At 35.8% G+C, this 22,541-nt stretch overlaps 2 protein-coding genes and 1 non-coding gene across 3 annotated transcripts; 2 read left to right on the top strand and 1 right to left on the bottom strand.

Moving 5' to 3' along the window:
- Positions 1 to 3,295: 3,295 nt before the first annotated feature.
- On the top strand, positions 3,296 to 6,247 carry LOC144561785 (Single hybrid motif superfamily protein). Its single transcript, XM_078310877.1, has 4 exons — positions 3,296 to 3,525; positions 4,884 to 4,972; positions 5,320 to 5,490; positions 5,929 to 6,247. The coding sequence occupies exons 1-4, from the start codon at positions 3,447 to 3,449 to the stop codon at positions 6,055 to 6,057; spliced, it is 468 nt and encodes a 155-aa protein (XP_078167003.1). The 5' UTR covers positions 3,296 to 3,446; the 3' UTR covers positions 6,058 to 6,247.
- Positions 6,248 to 7,165: 918 nt separating this feature from the next.
- On the bottom strand, positions 7,166 to 9,818 carry SCI1 (splicing regulatory glutamine/lysine-rich-like protein). Its single transcript, XM_078311109.1, has 4 exons — positions 9,672 to 9,818; positions 9,428 to 9,568; positions 7,988 to 8,037; positions 7,166 to 7,494 (listed from the first exon to the last, which is right to left on the bottom strand). Exons 1-4 carry the CDS (start codon positions 9,721 to 9,723, stop codon positions 7,267 to 7,269), a joined length of 471 nt encoding a protein of 156 aa, XP_078167235.1. The 5' UTR covers positions 9,724 to 9,818; the 3' UTR covers positions 7,166 to 7,266.
- Positions 9,819 to 10,008: 190 nt separating this feature from the next.
- LOC144562491 (U1 spliceosomal RNA) lies at positions 10,009 to 10,168 on the top strand. The gene has a single exon (XR_013514108.1). It is a non-coding gene; the product is annotated as a U1 spliceosomal RNA (small nuclear RNA).
- Positions 10,169 to 22,541: the final 12,373 nt, after the last annotated feature.

Here is a 22,541-nt window from a genome sequence, read left to right as displayed (position 1 = left end):
GAAAATTTTTGAAATCTGAAAAAATTGAAATTTGAAAAAAAGTTCAAATTTGGAAAAAGTTCAAATTTCAAATTTTTTCAGATTTCAAATTTATCAGATTTCAAATTTTTTTTCAGATTTCAAATTTTTTCAGATTTTAAATTTTTTCAGATTTCAAATTTTTCATATTTCAAAATTTTTCATATTTCAAATTTTTTCATATTTCAAATTTTTTCATATTTCAAATTTTTTCTTTTTTAAATTTCAAAGTTTTCAACATGTAATATGAGCCGGCATTTTGATATTATTTTAAAAAAAAAAAAAAAATTTTTTAATTTCTTTAGATCATTTCTTTAAAAAATAATCAAAGTTTTTCAACATATAATTTAAAGTCACAAGAATACCTCTATCCCACTTCAATCATTTCTCTAAAATAATTAAATGATCATTTTTTTAACATGTAATATGAGCTGATTCGCGAGCTCGCGAGTCGAGCTGATCCGATTTTTTTTCTTTCAAAAGTGAGCCGAGTCGAGTTAGGACATTTTTTAGTTTCGAATCCGATTCATTATGAAATATTGAGCAGCTCAATTCATTAATTCGCGAGCCGGTTCGACTCATTAGCAGCCCTACCTCAGATGATATATAGCATCATATCGTTTGGTCGATTTCTATAAAATAATTCACACGTCGATAAAATAGTTCGAATGATGTCTACTAAAAATTTAAAATAAACTCCAACAAGGATTGATTTCATTTTTAATATAATATACAGAAGAGGTAATTTAGGATTGAATTTTCTTCGTCTAATAAAAGTGTCTCTTTGCTGAGAGAATTTGTTAGCAAAGAATCTGAAAGAATCTTCGTAGTTCTCTTAATTTACAATGTTTGTCACAAGATTTTCTATTTAGGTATGAATATGATAGATGGTGAAATTGGGAAATAAATCTGCTGTGATTCTAAAGAGATCGCAGAATTCTGTTATTTCATATCCATCTATTTATCTGTTTAGAGATTCGTGCATGAAAAATAAGTATTATTGAAATATGTGTATTTCAAAAAGTAGAATGTTAGATTTGGAATCGCAGGGTCCTGTGATCTCTTTAGAATCACAGTAGATTTATTTCCGTGAAATTGAAGGAAAATGTGGTGGAAAACAATTTTTTTTTTCTCAAAATATTCAAGTATAAGGAACGAAGGCGTATGTAGTTCTGAAAACACACTTTTGTCACGATGAAGGCAAAAATGAATAGTGCAATTAACTTATTTTTGTTCCACCGGTTGAACAAATATTAATCTTTTTTAAACAAAACACTGTGAACAATAACGTTTGGATTATGTTATGAAATTATGTTAATTTAATACAATAAATTTAAATTTATGTTTTAAACACTGTTTGCCGTGGTGTTTGCTATGGTGTGAGGTAAGTAGCCAAAGTAGATGAGGGGTGCACATTCTTGATATGGAATGAAATCCTGTGCTCTTCAAATTTCCTACTCTTCCTGCTATCCTCTCTATCTCTCTCCCCTTTATCTCTCTACTTTTTCTTTACTCTCTCTCCTTCTCTTTTAAAGAGAGAGATAGAGACACAAATGAAGAGTATGAAGCTGCTATTTTTAAAAGAATAGCAATAGATTCGTATCCTCCCTGATCCCCATGAATTCATATCACCTAAGGTAATAGAAAATTTGAGTTTAGATCCAGACCGTTCAATCTGATTTTGCACGAATATTAAAGAGGTCCCATTCATCTTACTTCAGAGTCCGAATTTCTGATCGGACGGTCGTAATCTAAACCCAAATTTTTTGTTACCTCAAAAACAATATGACTTCCTACCATTAGTCCACCACTCCACTAGTGGCCAGCCCAGCATTTACTCTCAAGTCTCCACTCAACTCAACTATGAGTGCGTATCCTCTGAGATATCTCAACTTTTGCGTGATCGACATGTCCGGTGCCTATTCGGGGTGCGTATCCTCTGAGATATCTCAATTTTTGAGTGACCGACGTGTCCGGTGCCTATTCGGGGGTGATGTAGGGGTCAGTATTATGTGTGCTTTGAGATTCGTGCAGATAGTATTTAAACGATTGGGATTTTCCAAAAGATCACGTAAAGTTTGAGATATCTCAGAGGATACGAATTCGCCTATTCAGGGGTGATGTAGGGGTCAGTATTATGTGTGCTTTGAGATTCGTGTAGAACGTATTTAAACGGTTATGACTTTCCATAAAGTCACGCAAAGTTTGAGATATCTCAGAGGATACGAATTCCTCAACTACTAGTGGATTTCTCTGATCTATATTGTCATCATTCCCGTATAGGTGATATTGTAGCGGGTTCAATATAAAAATCGACCCTCTACAACAGGATATATAAAAAGATTGTAACGGAAGAAGCGCACAGCGCACTATATATTCGGTGGCTCCGGACGTCTGACCCTGTCAGTATGTCACCCACTTCAAAGATGGTGGTTGTTGGTGGGTTTCTCAAGACGACAAAAGTTTATAATAAAAATGAGAAAACATAAATATAATTTTTTAGGTGGTTTTGGTTTGGTGCGCTGTACTTGTAAAATAATAAAAAATATATTTTAAACTGAATTATTCAGCGAGCTTTATTATTATCGTTGTGCGTTATATTCAATTGCAACTTGGCTTATGCGACCCAGTTATTTTTTTATTTTATTTTATTATTGGTTTTGTTAATTTTGACGTATGTTATTTTAAAAGTTTTTTTTAACTTAACATTATTTTTATTTATTTTGACAAATGATGTTATCCCGACAAATTAGTCAGAACATGCAGAGAATGAAATTATTTTCTAGTTTAAAGTAAAATGTTATAGATAATGTCATGAAATTTTTTATATAATTAATCTTTATTTACATTTTATTTTATAATTCCTCCGAACCCAAGCTTCAAAAAATCACCTCCACATTCGTCGATTCATCAGTCATCAGTCATCAGTCATCACCAACGGTTACAATTTTTTTTTGTTATCTACTTATGTTAAGAAAGTATTCATAAGGTTCATTACCAAAGTTGTTTGTACCACATTAAATTGAATCTGGCGCACAATTGGCGGCCATGTTTATTAGTTAATGTTTCATTATGTAACATTATATATATTATACAATGACAGATTATGGTGTTTAACAAATCTGGGGTGATACGTGCGTAATACCATTATCCAAAAATTCAATGACAGATTATTGTGTTTATCTTTTACTATTTTTAAATAATCTGTTCCGTAGATCTGTGAGCAGTGTCAGCGATATCAGATTCGGTGTGGTCTGTCTGTTTCACTGTTTGTGCCACAGAATTCACGAGTTGTAAACTTGTAAGAAACCCTTATTTTGGGGCTTTGGGGGTTTAAAGTGCAAAATCATTCCTTGTACGCACCCCAAATATTTTGCACCAACTTGGGAAAAGCGTAGAGAGAGAAAGAGAGAAAGGGTAGTGCGATCATGGCTTCTAGACTTCTGTGGGCATCAAGAGCCGCCTCTTACCTTCGCATCTCCACCTTCAACCGTGCCTTTTCTACTGGTAAAGTGACGATCTATGTAGTTCAGTATTCTTACTTTCAATCTTTTCTGTTTCTCATTGTAGTGTGATTTTGCTTTGGCTGATCAACCTTTCTGTATTGTCAATATGAAGGTCACTTGGGAAATTTTTTTGTCTTCTCAATTCGTACCTATTTTATTGCGATCCTTTTCGAATCCAATTGACCAAATTTGTCTTTATTTGTGAGTGAAAAAGATTGATCCTTTTTAGCGGTAAGGATATTCAGCTGTTTCATCCTCTATTCATGGGTTTCGTCAAATCCCATTTTTTACTGTCCTGAAATAGAAAGAATCGTCTCTTTATCTGATAATGATGGGATCTCTGAAATATTTTTTCTTTTTTTTATTATATGTGATGAAGGTTGTACCTTTTGTTCCCCATTTTTCATCTTTTTTTCTCCACTTTTTTGTATTTTTTCTCAAAAGATACCTTGTCTACTGTTGTTTTGTCTTAAAGTGTGATGGCCTTAATTTTTCTCAAAAGATACCTTGTCTCCACATTATAGTATTATGTAATGCGCATAATTTTTTTATGAATTAGAGGAAACAGGTTATCTGTTGGGGATACTATTTTCAATAAAATAAATGTATTTTGCGGAATATGATGAGTTTGAACTGATAACCTAAAACCATGATATTATCAAACACATACTGAATTTAACTTTTTTAGTGTGTTTAACTTGATGCATGTAAAATTGTTCAATTCACTACAGCAAACCATGTATCATTTTGGTCATAGACCTTCCAAGCCGTGGTCTCCACTGTTTGAATCTCTCTTCTGAATCTACAAAAGGCTAAGCACAAAATTTTGAGGAACAATTTTCACACACTTATTCCAACAATCTTGGTTGTTTCATCTTGCACTATTCCCTTAATTCTTTTTCTAGACTACTGGATGCATACCTTTGAAATTGCATCTTTTTGTGTTAGCTGCACCACAATTGCAACCAACTTTAGGCTAATTGTTCCTTAATCAAAGCTACTTCCTTAGTTCAGGATTATTTAAGTGACTAACGTAAATTTGGATAAATTGTAACTTCATACAAAGCTTCTTTGGAGAGTTAACAAGGTCGATTACTTGTTTGTTGATTGTTGTGCATATGAAGATGCTTTGTCTAAATTGTGTCTTGGTTGTGTAACTGAGGATTAATTGTTGCAAATTCAGATGACATTCAATCTGAAGTGCAAATCAAGGATTTGCATAATTGAAGTTTAATGGGACTCAATTGAGGTTAATTTGGATACTTTTTTGGCTGGTGGTTCGTAGAAACAGTTTGAAATTTATGTTATGGAATGAAACATGAATGCTCAGTCCTTACTTATTTTTAATTGAATTAACAGTGTTGAAGGATTTGAAGTATGCTGAAACGCATGAGTGGGTTAAAATTGATGGTGATTCTGCTACTGTTGGCATAACTGATCATGCCCAGGTTTTCATTCTCTTTCTTTCTTTAATAGGGTAAAATTAAATCATAACTGAGGTACAGTTATGCATTGTATGGATGGTAGTATTCCAAAATAATTTATCACATTTAAATTTTAAATTTAGCTCTGCAATAGAAGGATAATTCTGTTTGATTGGGTAGTAGCTGCTGCACATTTGAGGGCAGATACCATCTGAGTGAACCCTAGCTGCACATGTTAGAATTAATACGTCAATCTGAATATTCGTAGAGCATGGGTGTACCCGTGTATATGTCAAAAAACCCTCTCTTTTTGCTTTGTTGAATTTGTTCTGCTTTGATTGTGGTAGATGATGTTTGGTAATATGATACAGGATCACTTGGGAGATGTGGTGTATGTGGAGTTACCTGAAGTGGGCGGGACTGTAGGTCAGGGTGCAAATTTTGGTGCAGTAGAAAGTGTAAAAGCAACAAGTGACATCATTTCTCCCGTTTCTGGTAAGGTTGTTGAGGTCAATGATCAGCTCAGCTCGGCTCCTGGCCTGGTACAATCTCTTGCTATCATGTCTATGATTATTTTAGACGAAAAAAATGTGTACTGGGAAACTGCAGTTTTTTAATCTTTTTCCCGTTGTCTTATAGCACCATTATTATCATTATCCTTTGTGATTGCATTTTCAGTCATGAAAATGATAGCTATTTCAAGCTTGTACTGGATTTATCAGTACCCTTTGTGAAGACGTTATAAATTTTTTAAAAAGGATGGTATTTTTTTTCTTTTATACTGCACCATTACTCTTAAGTTCGGCATCAACCCCAGCACTGAATTTTGACCAATCAGGTGTAATTTTAAACCAATTTTGCCCAATCGAATCCTCTATTTGCTATTATGTCTCAATTCTCCGTGATTTGCTATTTTGAACGAAGTTTGAGTTATTTTGTCAATTGAGAGTTTTTTTTTTCTGTTTTTTAATCAACAATAGGTCAATGCAAGCCCATATGAAAAGGGGTGGATAATAAAGGTGAAATTGAGTGATGAAGGAGAGTTGAGCTCTTTGATGGACTCTGACAAATACACCAAATTTTGTGAAGAAGAGGATGCTAAGCATTGATTTCAGCTGCTTTGAACAAATTTTTAGGAAAACAAAAACAAATTTCCCAGTTTTAGTTACACTGGTGTTTCTGTTTACCTTGGTTGTGTGACAGTGAAGTTTCCTTTCTTTCCTGTCCAGTGTTGCTTTCTCAATGTTTCTTGAATCATGGAATAAATTCAAAATTTATTTGTTATGCTTTCTCCTCTGAGTGCTGACTTTTGCTAAATTAGTATTTATCTGTGAAGTTTTCCTAGAACATCACTGTTGAACCTTCATTTCAAATATTATATTTCTCAAGTTTGGGAAAATAGTTTAGTTACAAAGCTAAAGCGATCCGTAACCTAACCCTAGAGATTTGAAGTATGAAAAAACCTAAACATCACATCCACCGAACCAAACAGAAACGCACTAACAAACGCTGCGCACCAACCCCAACCCAATAGATAAATGTTCCACTTGATCAGGTGCTCATGTAGGGCACACTACAACTAAACAAGTTTAACATGTCAAGACAGATCTTTTGAAAGCGCATCGATTGAATATTCCACGCGGAAAAAAGAAGAAAGATTCAATTTGTAGGAATTCATTGAAATTGAATATGTGGAACTATTCGCTTCTCAAGACCTTTTAATCAAAATCCATACAAATACTTGAACCTACTGCTATAAACTAGCTACTGCGTTGTTGATTAAAATTTGAAAAGAAAATCAATAGAAAACAGGAAGAGAGCAATCTTTAGCAACATATCTACCACACATTGTGTTTTCTTCTTCAAGCAAGTACCTACAAAACTGCAAGCCTAACTAGATTGTATCGCCTCAGCTAGGTACCTGAGTTAATCCCAGACCAGCCGAGCGATTTTTTTCGGACCTGCCTTTGAGATTCATGCTAGATTAAAATAAACGGTCCGAATCTCATTCTACCAGGTCAGGTCCTGACCTGACTGGATCTGAATTCCAAGATTGTCAGGGGCCACATCTTTCTACAAAAGAAAGTCAAGTTAACAGCCCCTTATATATAAGAAAAAAGAAAAGCAAAACAAGTACCCACCAACAGAACAATACTTTGCAATAGAACACGAAAAGATAGGTATGACAAAACATTTAGACAAACAACTGTGTAACAATTTTTCATTTTTTTTGCTGCTAAGCACCTAACAAGAAAATGATACAAGCTTCTAATTTCATCTTGACTTGAAAGCAAGCCAAGAAAGAAAAGCCATAAAGATCAGGCTTTAATCTTCCATTTATGAGCCGACCGGGGACCGCTGCTTATGCCCTCATAATATCGTTGCTCCAACTTTCCACTATTCCACTTCTTAATAAAACCTGAGAATAAGTCGTGTGCGGATTCAGATGAAAGATCAGAGAAGAAGATGCTTTTCTCTTCCTTCAACCAAGTAGCAAACTCATTGTTCTTAGAAAAATAGTCTTCTTCTGACAGCTGCTTAAAATCCTATTTCAGAGCAAAAATCAAGTAAGATTTATCATGATAATGACTACAGCTTCTAACATTTTCTACCAGTACACGACTCGCACATCCCATTATACTGATAAGGGCATTTTCTGCCAAAGAAAGTCATAAGATAGTTCAATTAAACTAGGATCAGAGGTCGTCATTCAAACTGATCCAGTACCTCTAACAACATATAATAGTTCAATATAAATCCCTGCTTCTTTGTTCAATTTATTTTGAGCTCTTGTCAAAAAGTTCCATGCAGAAATCAAGTTTTATGCACATGCAGTCTGTATTGTGCCATTTTGATACTGAACCAGGCAGGTCTAGAACCAATACAAACTGATCACTTGTTTGAATAGAATGAACTTTCAGTTGCTAAAACCAACGACCAAGATGAAGAAATTTACACGAAAAGTGTCAAATAATTTGAAATTTATCCAACTTCAATTCCTAAGTTCAAAAGGTACATACATATGTAGGAGTTACTTACAGAAACTGTGTCTTTCTTTCTGTGCTTGTGCTTATCCTTTGGCTTCTTCTCTGATGCCATATGCAAAATAATTTTAGTTTGAATCAAGTGCTAAACATTGCGACTAAGTTATAACTGAAGTAAATTCTTTTCTGAATATCCGAAACAGAAAAAGTAATAGAAGAGAACAACAGATAGGCCTTGCAATGGAGAACATTCGTATAAAACTTATAGCACAAATGAATAGTTCTAACTATTATTTAGTAAGCATCATTTACCTGTAATTGAATTACATGGTATCAGACATTTAAAGATTTTTATTTTTGAGTTCATTCAGACATTTGTGCTATAACTGGGTTTATACATGCTCATGTTGCATAATCTCAATTGAAAACAGACCAGGTATTCTCATATGCCCTGCATAACCCCTGCTTGAGGGCTTCCTCATACCCTACTCTACCAAACTTGCTATATTAATATAGTTATGTAGGTATGTGTAGGTATGATGCTTCTGCCTAATACCATATCAAGTCTATAGTACTATGCATAGCAGTATAGCACCCATTGGCCAGTGCTATGCAGCTATGCCCCAAATCTCTTTTGAGATTCAAACGACTGGTCCGAGCCGTTCAATTCAATCTAAATTGCAATCTTGTAGCAAATCAAATTTTATCTTTTGTGTTGTAATATTTCATACTGATTCTGGATAGGGATAAAACCATTGATTTTAAAAATTCTAGACCATCCAATGGGAATGGTTTTTCCCATATAAAGAAAGTAGTAAAAATATCATATAAATGTATGCAGAATTTGGCGTCCAGCAAAATTTTGATAGGTAAATCGAATTCAGAAGCTCAAATCCGTCGTTTGAAACTTTTGACTCTCAAAAACTGTAGAACCGGTCAATTAGAACTAGGAAAAGCACCATAGACTAACTCCTATCATATACCCTTGGAAACAAAAGGAAAAGATATAACAAAAGTTTGCTCGGTATCAAAGTCGTTCTAAACATAAATATTATATGTGGCACATCTTAACTGTGTCCAACATTACTCTAGTAAACAGCTCCATTTTAATATCCCTAAGAATTATTGTCAAAAATCTTCGTATCTTGGTGTTAGAAATTAAGTCTGACCACAAGTGGTGAATCAATGTCAGCCGACAAACCAAGGTTATAGGTGGCTGGTGGCACCAGGTGTCATGTGAATATAAATATATAATGGATGACAAGCTCATGTGACAAAGGCTTCACAGTCTCACACTTAGACCTGAGTTACAAATCTTAATTGTAATTTTGAATATCTTGCAGATAGACAAGACTAATTCCACCTTCTTCTTTTTTTGACAAAAGTTTTGTATAATTGATATACCTAGGCTCCAAAATTACAACGACTTGATGCATATCACTTGTAGATTTAAAATAACTGCTTGAATAGGAAAAAAAAAAAAAAAAAGGATAACCTTTGTCTTCTTCAGAGGTTCTACCTTGCTTGCTTGATTTCTCTCTCTTCTTTTCCTTTTCTCTTCTCCTTCTCTTTTTCTCCTCTTGTTGTTCTTCGTCTTCTCTACCATGCCTCTTCTTCCTATGCTTTCTCCTCTCCTCTTCGTCCAATATACACAGATGTCCCCAACGAAATCCGTAAATAATAAAAATCTACACTAGGTCCGAAAATAATCTTTGTTTTTGAAATATATAGATAATTACCAGGCGAAGGTGAAGGAGAAGATCGCCTCTTTCTCGATTTCTCCTCTCCCATCTTTACTGATCCTCAGACTGCTCGAACTGGAGAAAAATAAAAAGGAACAAAAAGAAAAGGGGATATCTGACAATCAGAGAGAAAGTGGGCCGAAAGTGCATCTAAATAAGTAGAATCATTAGTGACGGACCACAGCCCAAAAAACTCGGCAGCCCACTTAACATATTAGAATCAGCAGGCGCTTTGTCCGGTTTTCACATGTATTCACTTAGTCCCACCACACCTAACAACAAGATAGGGGCAGCTAGAGGGGCTATAAAACACGTCTGGGTACAACCGTGTCAAGTACTTACCTGGACGGGGTCGATGCTCGATCAAGAAGGAGCATGGCCTAGACTAGTGGCCCACATTGCACTTAGTGGGAGCGCTGGCCTACCATCTGCCCAAGTGGCAGAGTGGACGTCGTAATTTGTTGTAGAGGGGGTACGCGTTCGCGCGGCCCCTGCCACTTCTGAAATCAAAATTTTTTAGAATAATTTTATTCCACCCAGCTTCAAATTTTTACAATAACTTTTATTGCAGAATTAAGCTGTGTGTATAGCGCAATTTTCAGCTCTCCACAGTCCACACAATTTTGGGCATTTTCAGAAAATGATGGTAAAGTTGAAATTTTGTTGTAATTTTGATTTTTTAAGATAGTAACTAGAATATTTCGGTATTTATTGTGCCATAGAACTGGAATCAGGGAAAGATATACCATCTAAATTTTTTTAATTATATTAAGAAACAACAACGCATATTTAGACAGACGTTAGCATTTATTGAATTCTTTATTATATTATTTATGAGTAAGGATAGTACAGACATCTTATATAAATTTCAAACGATAAATTCAAATTCGTTATTGATATAATTACATGTCAAATATGTGAAAAAGTTAGTTCTTTTGGTATTAAGTCAAATGAATGTATTAAAATTAATTTAAAATTCATCATGTTTTAATCGCTTGACTATATATGAAGTGAATTCAAAAATTTATAAATTTGATATGTTTTTTTTTTTTTTTGAGAAAGTGGATGAATACCTACCGATTTCATTATGAAATCTACATGTTCAAATACTGAGTAGCTCCAAACAACTAGAGCTTTTCAGCATATACAAAAGATACTAGCAAAAAACCAGTATCAGCATAGCCAAAAGAAAGTATATAAGAAGAGCATACCTAAAACAGATAAGGCATATAATAAGTCAACAATAGCATGCAAGCAAAACTAAAAAACTAACTTATTACATCCAACGCAACTATTAAGCTAAGTAGGCGGGGTTGACCCAAGAATAAGGGTTGTATCGGGCTGTCTCAGTGGGGTGGTTACCCTTACCTCTTCTTGGACCCCTTCCTCCTCTATTGTAATTCCCTCTTCCTCTGATAGTAAAGGAATCAATTCCTAAGTATGCAAATCATTAGTATCTAAAGGTAATATTAAAGATAAATGAAGCAAAGAACCAGAGAGTAGAGTTTTGCACCAAAAACTAACAAGAGAGATGATCTTGGAACCCACAGATTTTAAAGATGGAACACAAGTGTTTTGAAAACACATCTTGTTTCGTTCCAACCAAACACACCAAAGAACAGCTCCTCTAACTACTTCAACTAAAGGAGCATTTTTTAGAGGTATAGAAGCATTAAGAAACCATATGTCATCCATACAAGAGCCTTGAAAAGTAAAATTATTATGTAAAGCTATCCATTGCCAAATAGAATTTATGAAACTGCATTGTACAAATAAGTGATCAGTAGTTTCAAATCCCCCACAAAAATGACAAGATGTATCTCCTTGCCAGCCTTTCTTTAAAAGATTACTTTTAGTCAATATTTTATTTCTTTTTAGGAGATAGAGGAAAATTTTGATCTTAAGGGGCATTTTAGACAACCAAATAGTAGTATAAGTAGAATTTTTTATGCCTCCATATTCTAACCATAAATAGAAAGAATGGACTGAAAATGTTCCGATATTAGACCATCTCCATGAAAGGGTATCAGAAATAGAAGGATTAGGGGTACAATTAATCAGCTTAGTGTGGAGAGAATGCCACTCAGTGAGCAAAATGCCTGTTAACTGTCTTGTAAAATGCAATTGTAAAGAAGAATGCTCAAAAGCTTCTACAACTAAAAGATCAGGGTCAGAGAAATGGTGAAAGAGATTTGGGTATAAGAGAGATAAAGGATGTTCCAAACACCATCGATCTGTCCAAAATTTAATTGTAGAACCATTACCAAGGTGTCTAGTAAGACCCAACTCAACTACAGCTGTACCTTTAAGGATACCAGCTCAAAATGAGGAACAAGTAGAAGAATAGCCGGACTGACCATATTTGGCTAAAAGGATGGTTTTCCACATGCCAGAAATGGATGGATCTTGAAACCGAATCCACCATTTGGCTAATAAGGCTTGGTTAAGCCTTTTAAGATCAATAATCCCTAAACCACCTTGAGATTTAGATTTACAAACAGTTTCCCAAGAAACTAAATAGTATTTTTTCTTTACTGCATGTCCTCCATACCAAAGGAATCGTTTTCTCAATTGGTCAATTTTGTCCCTCACTTTAGAAGGCATCTTAAATACTGAGAGCCAGTAGTGTTGGGGTTCACGCGGTGCTAACCGGAAACCGTTTAGGCTTAAGGTGCGGAATGACCGCAGAACAAAAATTTCTACGGCCAACTTAAGCTCAGGATTAAACGGGGTATGTCAGGAAACTTTCCAAGGCGGTCCACCTTCAGTATTCCTTTGGCATCAAAACCCAATTTAATCCTTTTACAGATCTACTCCATGATTGATTTCTAAAACTTTAATCTACTTACAAATTAAATAGATTAATATAACATATTTATACCTTGTTTCCAAATCACAGTTGGAATGCAGACCGAGCGAGTAGAGCCTCACCAGGGAAGGAATCGACTCGGAACGGAGCATCAGACGTCTGATGCCTCTATCGGTTATCCACCAGGACTAACCGGAGAGCGGTTTATTTCTTCTGCCAGAAATACCGTAAACCGCGGAATTCTGCAAAAACACTATTCACGGGGAAAAGACGAAAACCCGTAAACACGAATTTTCGGTTGCTCAGTTTCATCAATATGCAAAACTGACATACCGCTAAATTCGGTAAAACACTATTCATCGATCCCGTAAATATACTCCACAACAACCCGCAAGATTATACGTCAACTACGTATAACTTTCTTTTCTCAACCGAAACACCATTTGGGAGAGAAACCGAGAAAGAGAGAAAATACCGATTCGTTTCTGCACGAAAAGATACATGTGAATGTGCATATGTATATATGTGAATATATGTTTCTCTCTCTACCCCTCCACCCCTATTTATAGTGTTTAGATTCGGTTGCAAAAGACCAAAATGCCCTCCAAGTTCGGCCTATTTACAAGATATGCCATTGACACCTCATCCTTTTATATGTGAAATGACCAAAATACCCCTTCCACACCCTTCCACATTCTTCTCCATGCTTCTACACATGCAAGGTGGCATAGGTGTGAAATGACCATTTTGCCCTTGTGGATAGGATTGATGACATGTTATCTGGATAGGATCAATGACGTGTCATGCGGATAAGCACGAATCTGAAAAGACCCGAATGCCCTCGGCCCGAACACAAATAATATTCGTATAATTATTCTGAACAATTATATATATATTTTTCTTTCGGTTATTTGTTTCGGTATCGATGACGTGTCATCTGGATAGGATCGATGACGTGTCATGCGGATAAGGACGAATCTGAAAAGACTCGAATGCCCTCGGCCCGAACACAAATAATATTCGTATAATTATTCTGAATAATTATATATATTTTTCTTGCGGTTATTTGTTGTTTCGATAATTTATACAATGTGTCCTGCACATTTATAAATTAACCGGTTAACTTTTATACAACGTGTCATACACGTTTATAAATTAACCAATGTTTTTGCTTGTTATTTTTACATAACATTTATAATTTAATTATAACATGTATAATTAATTATAACCATCTTATCATTGATCATAACCAATTTATAATCAATCAAAATAAGATTCTCCGATTAACTCCTATATGGTGTGACCCAATAGGATCTGTGTTATGTTGGTAAACAGAGTTAAAACTGTTTTAACTTCTGTTAGTCATGGGTGGCATCTGGCAACACATCATGACCATCCAATTACACAGATGATGCTGTACTGTACAATATCACGATCCAGTAAACAATTTACTTGTGTCTGTTCTTCTGTCTCATAGCTATCAGATTAGTTTCAAGGTAGATGTGTGTCATCCTTGCTAACTTAATCTTTTCTTGATCTTGAGCAGATTATCAAATATAATTACTCTTGTAATTATACCGCTAGCAGATAATCTTACTCTATCAAGGGGCCCAGTGATGCTATAGCTCGTATAGAGATACGAGGGACAAATAGTATTCTTGGTAAACTATCACTTCCTCAGCTAAGCTATACATATGGAAAAGCTACCGTTATGACTGCTTTTTACGGACAGCGGTGGATAACAATCACACATACATATTTCTCAGTGGGAACGATAAATACCTCATACTGTAGAACGTGACACTGAATGAAAACATAAATGACACGAACACAATTCTATTTAATGTTTCATTCGGGGTCTGTCAAATACCATGTTCCTAGAACATGTATCTATGTGATTAAAATGACATCTCGTGTCAGGTGGTTTGTAAAACTTAACCATCTTTTAATCCACATACTAACCTTATCGCGGTAATTAGTGTTCCTGCTAATTACCTTGGTCAGTGACCTTTTAAGAGTATATATCATCTATATTATGGAGTTTCACAATTTCAGTCATGAACTCGAAATGATCCATAAATTCAATAATACTCAAGGCAACAAAATGATATATAAATAAACATTCAATTCATGAACAAAGCTTTATGATAAATTAACGTATTATTGACTTCTAGATTATTACAAACTAACAATCTCCCACTTAAGCTAGGAGTCAATCATCGTAGACCCTACTTATATACAAAACTCTTTATTCTCTAAGATCTCGTAGATCCTGAGAAAATCTCACAGCCAATCTTCTATGTGTTCCAGACCCATAGAAGCATTAAGCATCTCGTGCTTGGCTTGAGGAAGAGATTTTGTGAGTGGATCAGCTGTGTTGCTGACTGTGTCAACTCTACTTATCTTTACATCACCTTTATATTAATTATATCTTTTATAATTAATTATAAGCATCTTATGATGTTTACGATCTCTCGTATTAGGTGATAACGTTGTAGACGAGAAACATATCCTTAGTTCTCCTCAAGAACTTAAGGATATTATTTACATCATTCCAGTGCTTTATGCCTGGATTAGCCTGATATCTACTCGTCATACTCAAAGCATACGAGACATCAGGGCGAGTGCACAACATGGTGTTTATGATAGAGCCAATAGCCGAAGCGTATGGTACTCTTCTCATAGTGCTTTGCTCATTAGTTGTCGAAGGACACTGAGTCTTGCTAAGCAGTGCACCATGATTCATTGGCAGGAATTCTCTCTTAGAATCCTGCATGCTGAACCTATTCAGCACTTTGTCAATGTACGTGCTTTGACTTAATCCTATAAGTCTCTTTGATCTACCTCAGTAGATCTTTATGCCTAGTATATAGACATCCTCGCCCAAGTCCTTCATCGAGAAAACTTTTCTTTAATGAAGACTTGGCTAATTGCAATAGAGGAATATCGTTTCCTATTAAGAGTATGTTATCTACATATAAGATTTAAGAAAGGCGATGACACTCCCACTAGTTTTTCTGTACACATAAGATTCTTCTTCGCATCTGACGAAGTCAAGCTTTTGACTTCTTCGCCAAATCGAAGATTCCAACTCCGTGATGCATGCTTCAATCCATAAATGGATTCAAGAAGTTTGCATACCTTCCCAGCATTCTTTGGATCTTCAAAACCCGTAGGCTGTGTCATGTACACATCCTCTTCTTAAATTTCCATTTAAGAATGCGGTTTTGACATCCATTTGCCATATTTCATCATCATGAAATGCGGCAATTGCTAGGAGTATCCGAATTGACTTAAACATAGCCACGGGTGAAAAAGTTTCATCAATTCCCAGAATTTGTTTGAAACCTTTTCGCTACTAGCCGTGCTTTGTAAATAGTCATATTGTCATCCATGTCTGTTTTCCTTTGAAAACCCACTTGTTAGCTATGGGCTTCACCCCATCAAGTGGTACAACTAGGTTCCAAACCGTGTTGTCATACATGGACTGTATTTCGGATCTTATGGCCTCCAGCCATTTATCAGAGTTAGGCCTATCCATTGCTTCCGCATAGGTCAGAGGATCTTCAGTGTCAAAACTGAGACCTCGTGCAGTCCCAAGTACCTCTCGGGTGCATGGACTGTTCTCATTGACCTACGTAGCACTTGTTCTTCAGGCTGTCGAACTTGATCCACAACTGTCTGCGGATCCAGTTCTACTTCAACTTGCGTTGAAGCACTTGAGCTCGAGACTAGAACCTCATCCACAACTATTTGTGGACTTGGTACTTCCAGATGCTCATCAGCCAAAAAATCAAGAGGTGGGTTAATCTGATCTAGTTCAGATATTGTATTGTGTGATGTATCTTGAATTTCTTCAAGTATTACATTACTCCCACTACTTCCTTTTGCAAGAAACTTGTTCTCCAAAAGTATACCATGACGAGCAACAACTAATTTGTTCTCGGACTGGTAATAGAAGTAATATCCTTTCGTTTCCTTAGGATACTCTACGAAAAAGCACTTGTCAGATTTGGGACCAAGTTTGTCAGACGTCAGACGTTTGACAAATACTTCGCAACCCCATTTTTAAGATAAGACATATTTGGGATTTCCCAAACCATAACTCGTATGGAGTCTTTTCAACTGACTTGGATGGAACCATATTTATCGTTAGTGCGGCAGTATCTAGTGCGTGTCCCCAAAATGATTTTGGGAAGGGTGGCGTTACTCATCATGGAACGAATCATGTCCAGCATGGTTTGTTTCATTTTCTTGGCAACACTGTAATATTGCGGTGTTTCTAGAGGTGTGAGTTGTGAGACTATCTCACATTCCTTTAAGTACGTTTTGAAAACCATAACTCAAGTATTTGCTATCACGGTCCTACCGTAATGCCTTAATACTTTTGTTCAGTTGATTTTCTACTTTAGTCTTAAATTCCTTAAACTCGTCAAAGGATTCAGACTTATGTCTCATGTAAATCAATACTTTCATGAAACGTTTTGAGTCTTTTGTTATTGATGTTAAACACGTGGTTTTCCATTTCTAGCATATAAAGATCATTTAACAAGTAAGATGATCCATAATATGTCTCATTTTTATAAATAGAACATCTATTGTCCTTTATAACAAACGAGAAACCATTCATCTCTAAACACGAGATTGATATGATATTTCTAGAAATGGTAGGAACAAAATAAACATTTTCTAGTTCCAGAATAAACCCGCTAGGCAAGTACAATTTTATCCTACCGACTGTAACAGCTGCAACTTGTGCTCCGTTTTCAACTCGGAGTTGTACTTCCTTATTGCGTAACTTCCTTTTAGTGCGTGCATATTCGTGCAAATATGAGCACATGATCCAGTAGCCAGTACCCAATCATTAAAAGAGGTCGCAACATTAATTTCAATAACATAAATACTTGAGACTGAGACTTTTGAGACATTCTCAAACTTCATATCTCCAAGATACTCCGGGCAGTTTCTCTTCCAGTGACCTTTGCTATTGCTAAAATAGCAGTCAGAGTTAGCAGAAACATTTATCTTGGGAGAGTTCGTTCCTGGAACCAACTTCCCTTTGCCTTTGTACTTAATCGCCGTTTTTCCCTTTTGCTTTCTTGATCTTCCTCCCACCTTCTTGGATCATGAGGACATGAGAGCTATTCTCAATGTCTTTATCAGTGATCCTCAGCATCTCTTGGAGCTCCTGCAAGCTCTTATCCAACTCTTGCTTATGGGAGTTCACAATGAACTCCGAATAGCTGGGAGGAAATGAGTTCAGGATAACTTCCGTGGCCAACTCGTGGCTCCACGGACAGTTAAGCTTCTCCAGTTTCTCATCATCACTTGTCATATGAAGCGTGTGAGTACTGACAGAGCTGCTCTCTACTATTTCAGCAGGGACCGGTGTATTTAGGATATATTCCCTTTTTCTCACGTATGTCTACCTTTTCGAGTAGGGAGCGTAAAGAGAAAGACGTTTATTTAGCCATATTTCTACAACGTTTAAAGTAAAGATTTTAGCTTTGTTCATGTAATGTTTTATTCCAATAATAAAACTCCCACTGCAAATTTGTTATATTCCCGTTTGCAGTAGGACCAAGATCCATATTTTCACTAATAACCAAGGCAGTGTATGCATATCATGGCTGTTAGTTATCTTAGGTAAGCAAACTTACTAATCACATCTCTTTGTGATTCTTGGTTTCGTTAAAACATCACGTGTATTTAACGAAGACTTTGCCCCGAGCCCAAAACTGTTTTGGAAATCATCGGTAAGTAACCTCACTCTATTTGGTTTGATATGTCGGACATAACCCTCGACCACCAAAGGTAAAAGGCGATGTCTACTGAGTAGTTTACCCATCAACCAATGAACAGTGGTTTGAGGAGGATAGAGTGGGAAGGGCATACTACTTAATATTTAATGGGTTGGTGTTTATGCTTAACAGTGCCAGCAATCTCCAAAGGGGAATGTGAGAAAGAACGACTAATGTGATTCTATTCGTATCTTTATAGCGACTTCTTTCATATGCTTCATTAAGCAATTATGGAAATGAAGTCTTGAATACTGAATGTGATCTCCATTTCTTTTCTTATCTTATGTCAGAAAGAACAATTAATGTGATTCTATTCGTATCTTTATAGCGACCTCTTTCATATGCTTCATTAAGCAGTCGTGAAAAGGAAGTCTAAAATATCGAATGTGATCCCCATTACTTTCTTTTCTCAGCATATGTAAGAATGACTAAATGTGATTCTATTCGTATCTTTATAACGACATCTTTCATATGCTTCATTAAGCAGTCGTGGAAAGGAAGTCTTGAATACGAAATGTGATCTCCATTAGTTTATGTTCTTATCAGTACCTCTTTGATACGCTTAGCTTTGTTAAGCAGTCAGTTCTTGTAACTGACTTTAGCTACCGTCTATCTTGTAGAGGTAGTTTATATGGTTTCTTATAAAAACGGTAAATCTAATCTATACGTTTTTATATGATAGCAGTAAATCTGATTTACCTATATATGTGACCGAGTCACGTATATTTCTTTCAGTTCGTAATGTTGACCTTGGTCAGCGTTACGGACACGTGAAAGTTGCTTGTCAGAAAAATATCGATTGTGATCCAATTCCTATCTTCCTCAAAGACCTCTTTCATATGCTTCACTAAGCAGTCGTGGAAAGGAAGTCAGACAGAAAGAATAGTGAATATGATCCCATTTACATTTTCCTAAAAGACCTCTTTCATATGCTTCAGCAAGCAGTCGTGGAAAGGAAGTCAGAAAGAAACAATGTCAAATGTGATCCCACATTCATATTTTTCTTCAAAGAAAATTTTCTTTCACGGTTCCTTGGAAAGACGGTAAATCTAGTTTTACCCATTTTCATTTTAAAGCAGTAAATCTAATTTACTCTAAGCTGTAAATCTAATTTACTTATATACGGGACCAAGTCGGGTATATAATCTATCAGTTACCAATTCTTTATTTTGCAGCTATGCTCAGTTCTTATTTATACCATTTAAAGCACATAAACAATTTATATGTTTTAAAATCATATATTCTTTTCGGTCCATAAAGCAATTTGGTAACGTGACAAAGTTCCTTTTGGGCCAGTCATTAGGACACGTGAAAGGGGCTCCCAGGAAAGATTGGGGTCACGAGGACCGCTTAGACTCAATCTTTCCTAGACAGAACCATCTCTTTCTTGTGTGGAAATGACAGCTCTTACTCAGGTACTTTATTGCTTCATCACATTCTTCGATGAACTTTACTTATCCGAAGGTTTTCGAAAAGGCGAAAAACTTACACTAAATTTTGCTATTTCAAAAGCATTAAAGCAATTTGGTAACGTGACAAAGTCCCCTTTGGGCCAGCTATCAGGACACGTAAAAGAGGGTTAGACGAAAAGTCGAGACTTTTCTTGTCATTAACCTTGTCTTTTACGGGTGGAGATTAGCAGTTCTTACTTGGGTACTTTATTGCTTCATCACATTCTTAGATATACTCAAACGCAGTTGAAAGTTTTGAAAACGAAAACATAAAGAAAGCATAAAATCCTATTTTATCTTTCTCGGTCGGAAAACCGATCCAAGAAATGTAAAAGTTTACATTTCATAAGAAAGCATAAAGAAAGCTTAAATCTAATTTAACTTTCTTAGTCGGTAGAACCGATCCAAGAAAATCTCATTTCTAATCGGTTTTGGACTTAAGCTGCAAATGTAAGAATTAAACTGATATGCGGTATATGCACTTAATTTGCATAAGTTATAACTTTTAGAAAATCAATCAGCGGGAGAGCCTTGTGCTCTGATACCACTGTTGGGGTTCACGCGGTGCTAACCGGAAACCGTTTAGGCTTAAGGTGCGGAATGACCGCAGAACAAAAATTTCTACGGCCAACTTAAGCTCAGGATTAAACGGGGTATGTCAGGAAACTTTCCAAGGCGGTCCACCTTCAGTATTCCTTTGGCATCAAAACCCAATTTAATCCTTTTACAGATCTACTCCATGATTGATTTCTAAAACTTTAATCTACTTACAAATTAAATAGATTAATATAACATATTTATACCTTGTTTCCAAATCACAGTTGGAATGCAGACCGAGCGAGTAGAGCCTCACCAGGGAAGGAATCGACTCGGAACGGAGCATCAGACGTCTGATGCCTCTATCGGTTATCCACCAGGACTAACCGGAGAGCGGTTTATTTCTTCTGCCAGAAATACCGTAAACCGCGGAATTCTGCAAAAACACTATTCACGGGGAAAAGACGAAAACCCGTAAACACGAATTTTCGGTTGCTCAGTTTCATCAATATGCAAAACTGACATACCGCTAAATTCGGTAAAACACTATTCATCGATCCCGTAAATATACTCCACAACAACCCGCAAGATTATACGTCAACTACGTATAACTTTCTTTTCTCAACCGAAACACCATTTGGGAGAGAAACCGAGAAAGAGAGAAAATACCGATTCGTTTCTGCACGAAAAGATACATGTGAATGTGCATATGTATATATGTGAATATATGTTTCTCTCTCTACCCCTCCACCCCTATTTATAGTGTTTAGATTCGGTTGCAAAAGACCAAAATGCCCTCCAAGTTCGGCCTATTTACAAGATATGCCATTGACACCTCATCCTTTTATATGTGAAATGACCAAAATACCCCTTCCACACCCTTCCACATTCTTCTCCATGCTTCTACACATGCAAGGTGGCATAGGTGTGAAATGACCATTTTGCCCTTGTGGATAGGATTGATGACATGTTATCTGGATAGGATCAATGACGTGTCATGCGGATAAGCACGAATCTGAAAAGACCCGAATGCCCTCGGCCCGAACACAAATAATATTCGTATAATTATTCTGAACAATTATATATATATTTTTCTTTCGGTTATTTGTTTCGGTATCGATGACGTGTCATCTGGATAGGATCGATGACGTGTCATGCGGATAAGGACGAATCTGAAAAGACTCGAATGCCCTCGGCCCGAACACAAATAATATTCGTATAATTATTCTGAATAATTATATATATTTTTCTTGCGGTTATTTGTTGTTTCGATAATTTATACAATGTGTCCTGCACATTTATAAATTAACCGGTTAACTTTTATACAACGTGTCATACACGTTTATAAATTAACCAATGTTTTTGCTTGTTATTTTTACATAACATTTATAATTTAATTATAACATGTATAATTAATTATAACCATCTTATCATTGATCATAACCAATTTATAATCAATCAAAATAAGATTCTCCGATTAACTCCTATATGGTGTGACCCAATAGGATCTGTGTTATGTTGGTAAACAGAGTTAAAACTGTTTTAACTTCTGTTAGTCATGGGTGGCATCTGGCAACACATCATGACCATCCAATTACACAGATGATGCTGTACTGTACAATATCACGATCCAGTAAACAATTTACTTGTGTCTGTTCTTCTGTCTCATAGCTATCAGATTAGTTTCAAGGTAGATGTGTGTCATCCTTGCTAACTTAATCTTTTCTTGATCTTGAGCAGATTATCAAATATAATTACTCTTGTAATTATACCGCTAGCAGATAATCTTACTCTATCAAGGGGCCCAGTGATGCTATAGCTCGTATAGAGATACGAGGGACAAATAGTATTCTTGGTAAACTATCACTTCCTCAGCTAAGCTATACATATGGAAAAGCTACCGTTATGACTGCTTTTTACGGACAGCGGTGGATAACAATCACACATACATATTTCTCAGTGGGAACGATAAATACCTCATACTGTAGAACGTGACACTGAATGAAAACATAAATGACACGAACACAATTCTATTTAATGTTTCATTCGGGGTCTGTCAAATACCATGTTCCTAGAACATGTATCTATGTGATTAAAATGACATCTCGTGTCAGGTGGTTTGTAAAACTTAACCATCTTTTAATCCACATACTAACCTTATCGCGGTAATTAGTGTTCCTGCTAATTACCTTGGTCAGTGACCTTTTAAGAGTATATATCATCTATATTATGGAGTTTCACAATTTCAGTCATGAACTCGAAATGATCC

Source organism: Carex rostrata, chromosome 11, assembly GCF_964058835.1.
Source record: "Carex rostrata chromosome 11, lpCarRost1.2, whole genome shotgun sequence".
Lineage (NCBI taxonomy): Eukaryota > Viridiplantae > Streptophyta > Magnoliopsida > Poales > Cyperaceae > Carex > Carex rostrata.
This window is presented reverse-complemented; position numbering and strand designations above follow the sequence as displayed.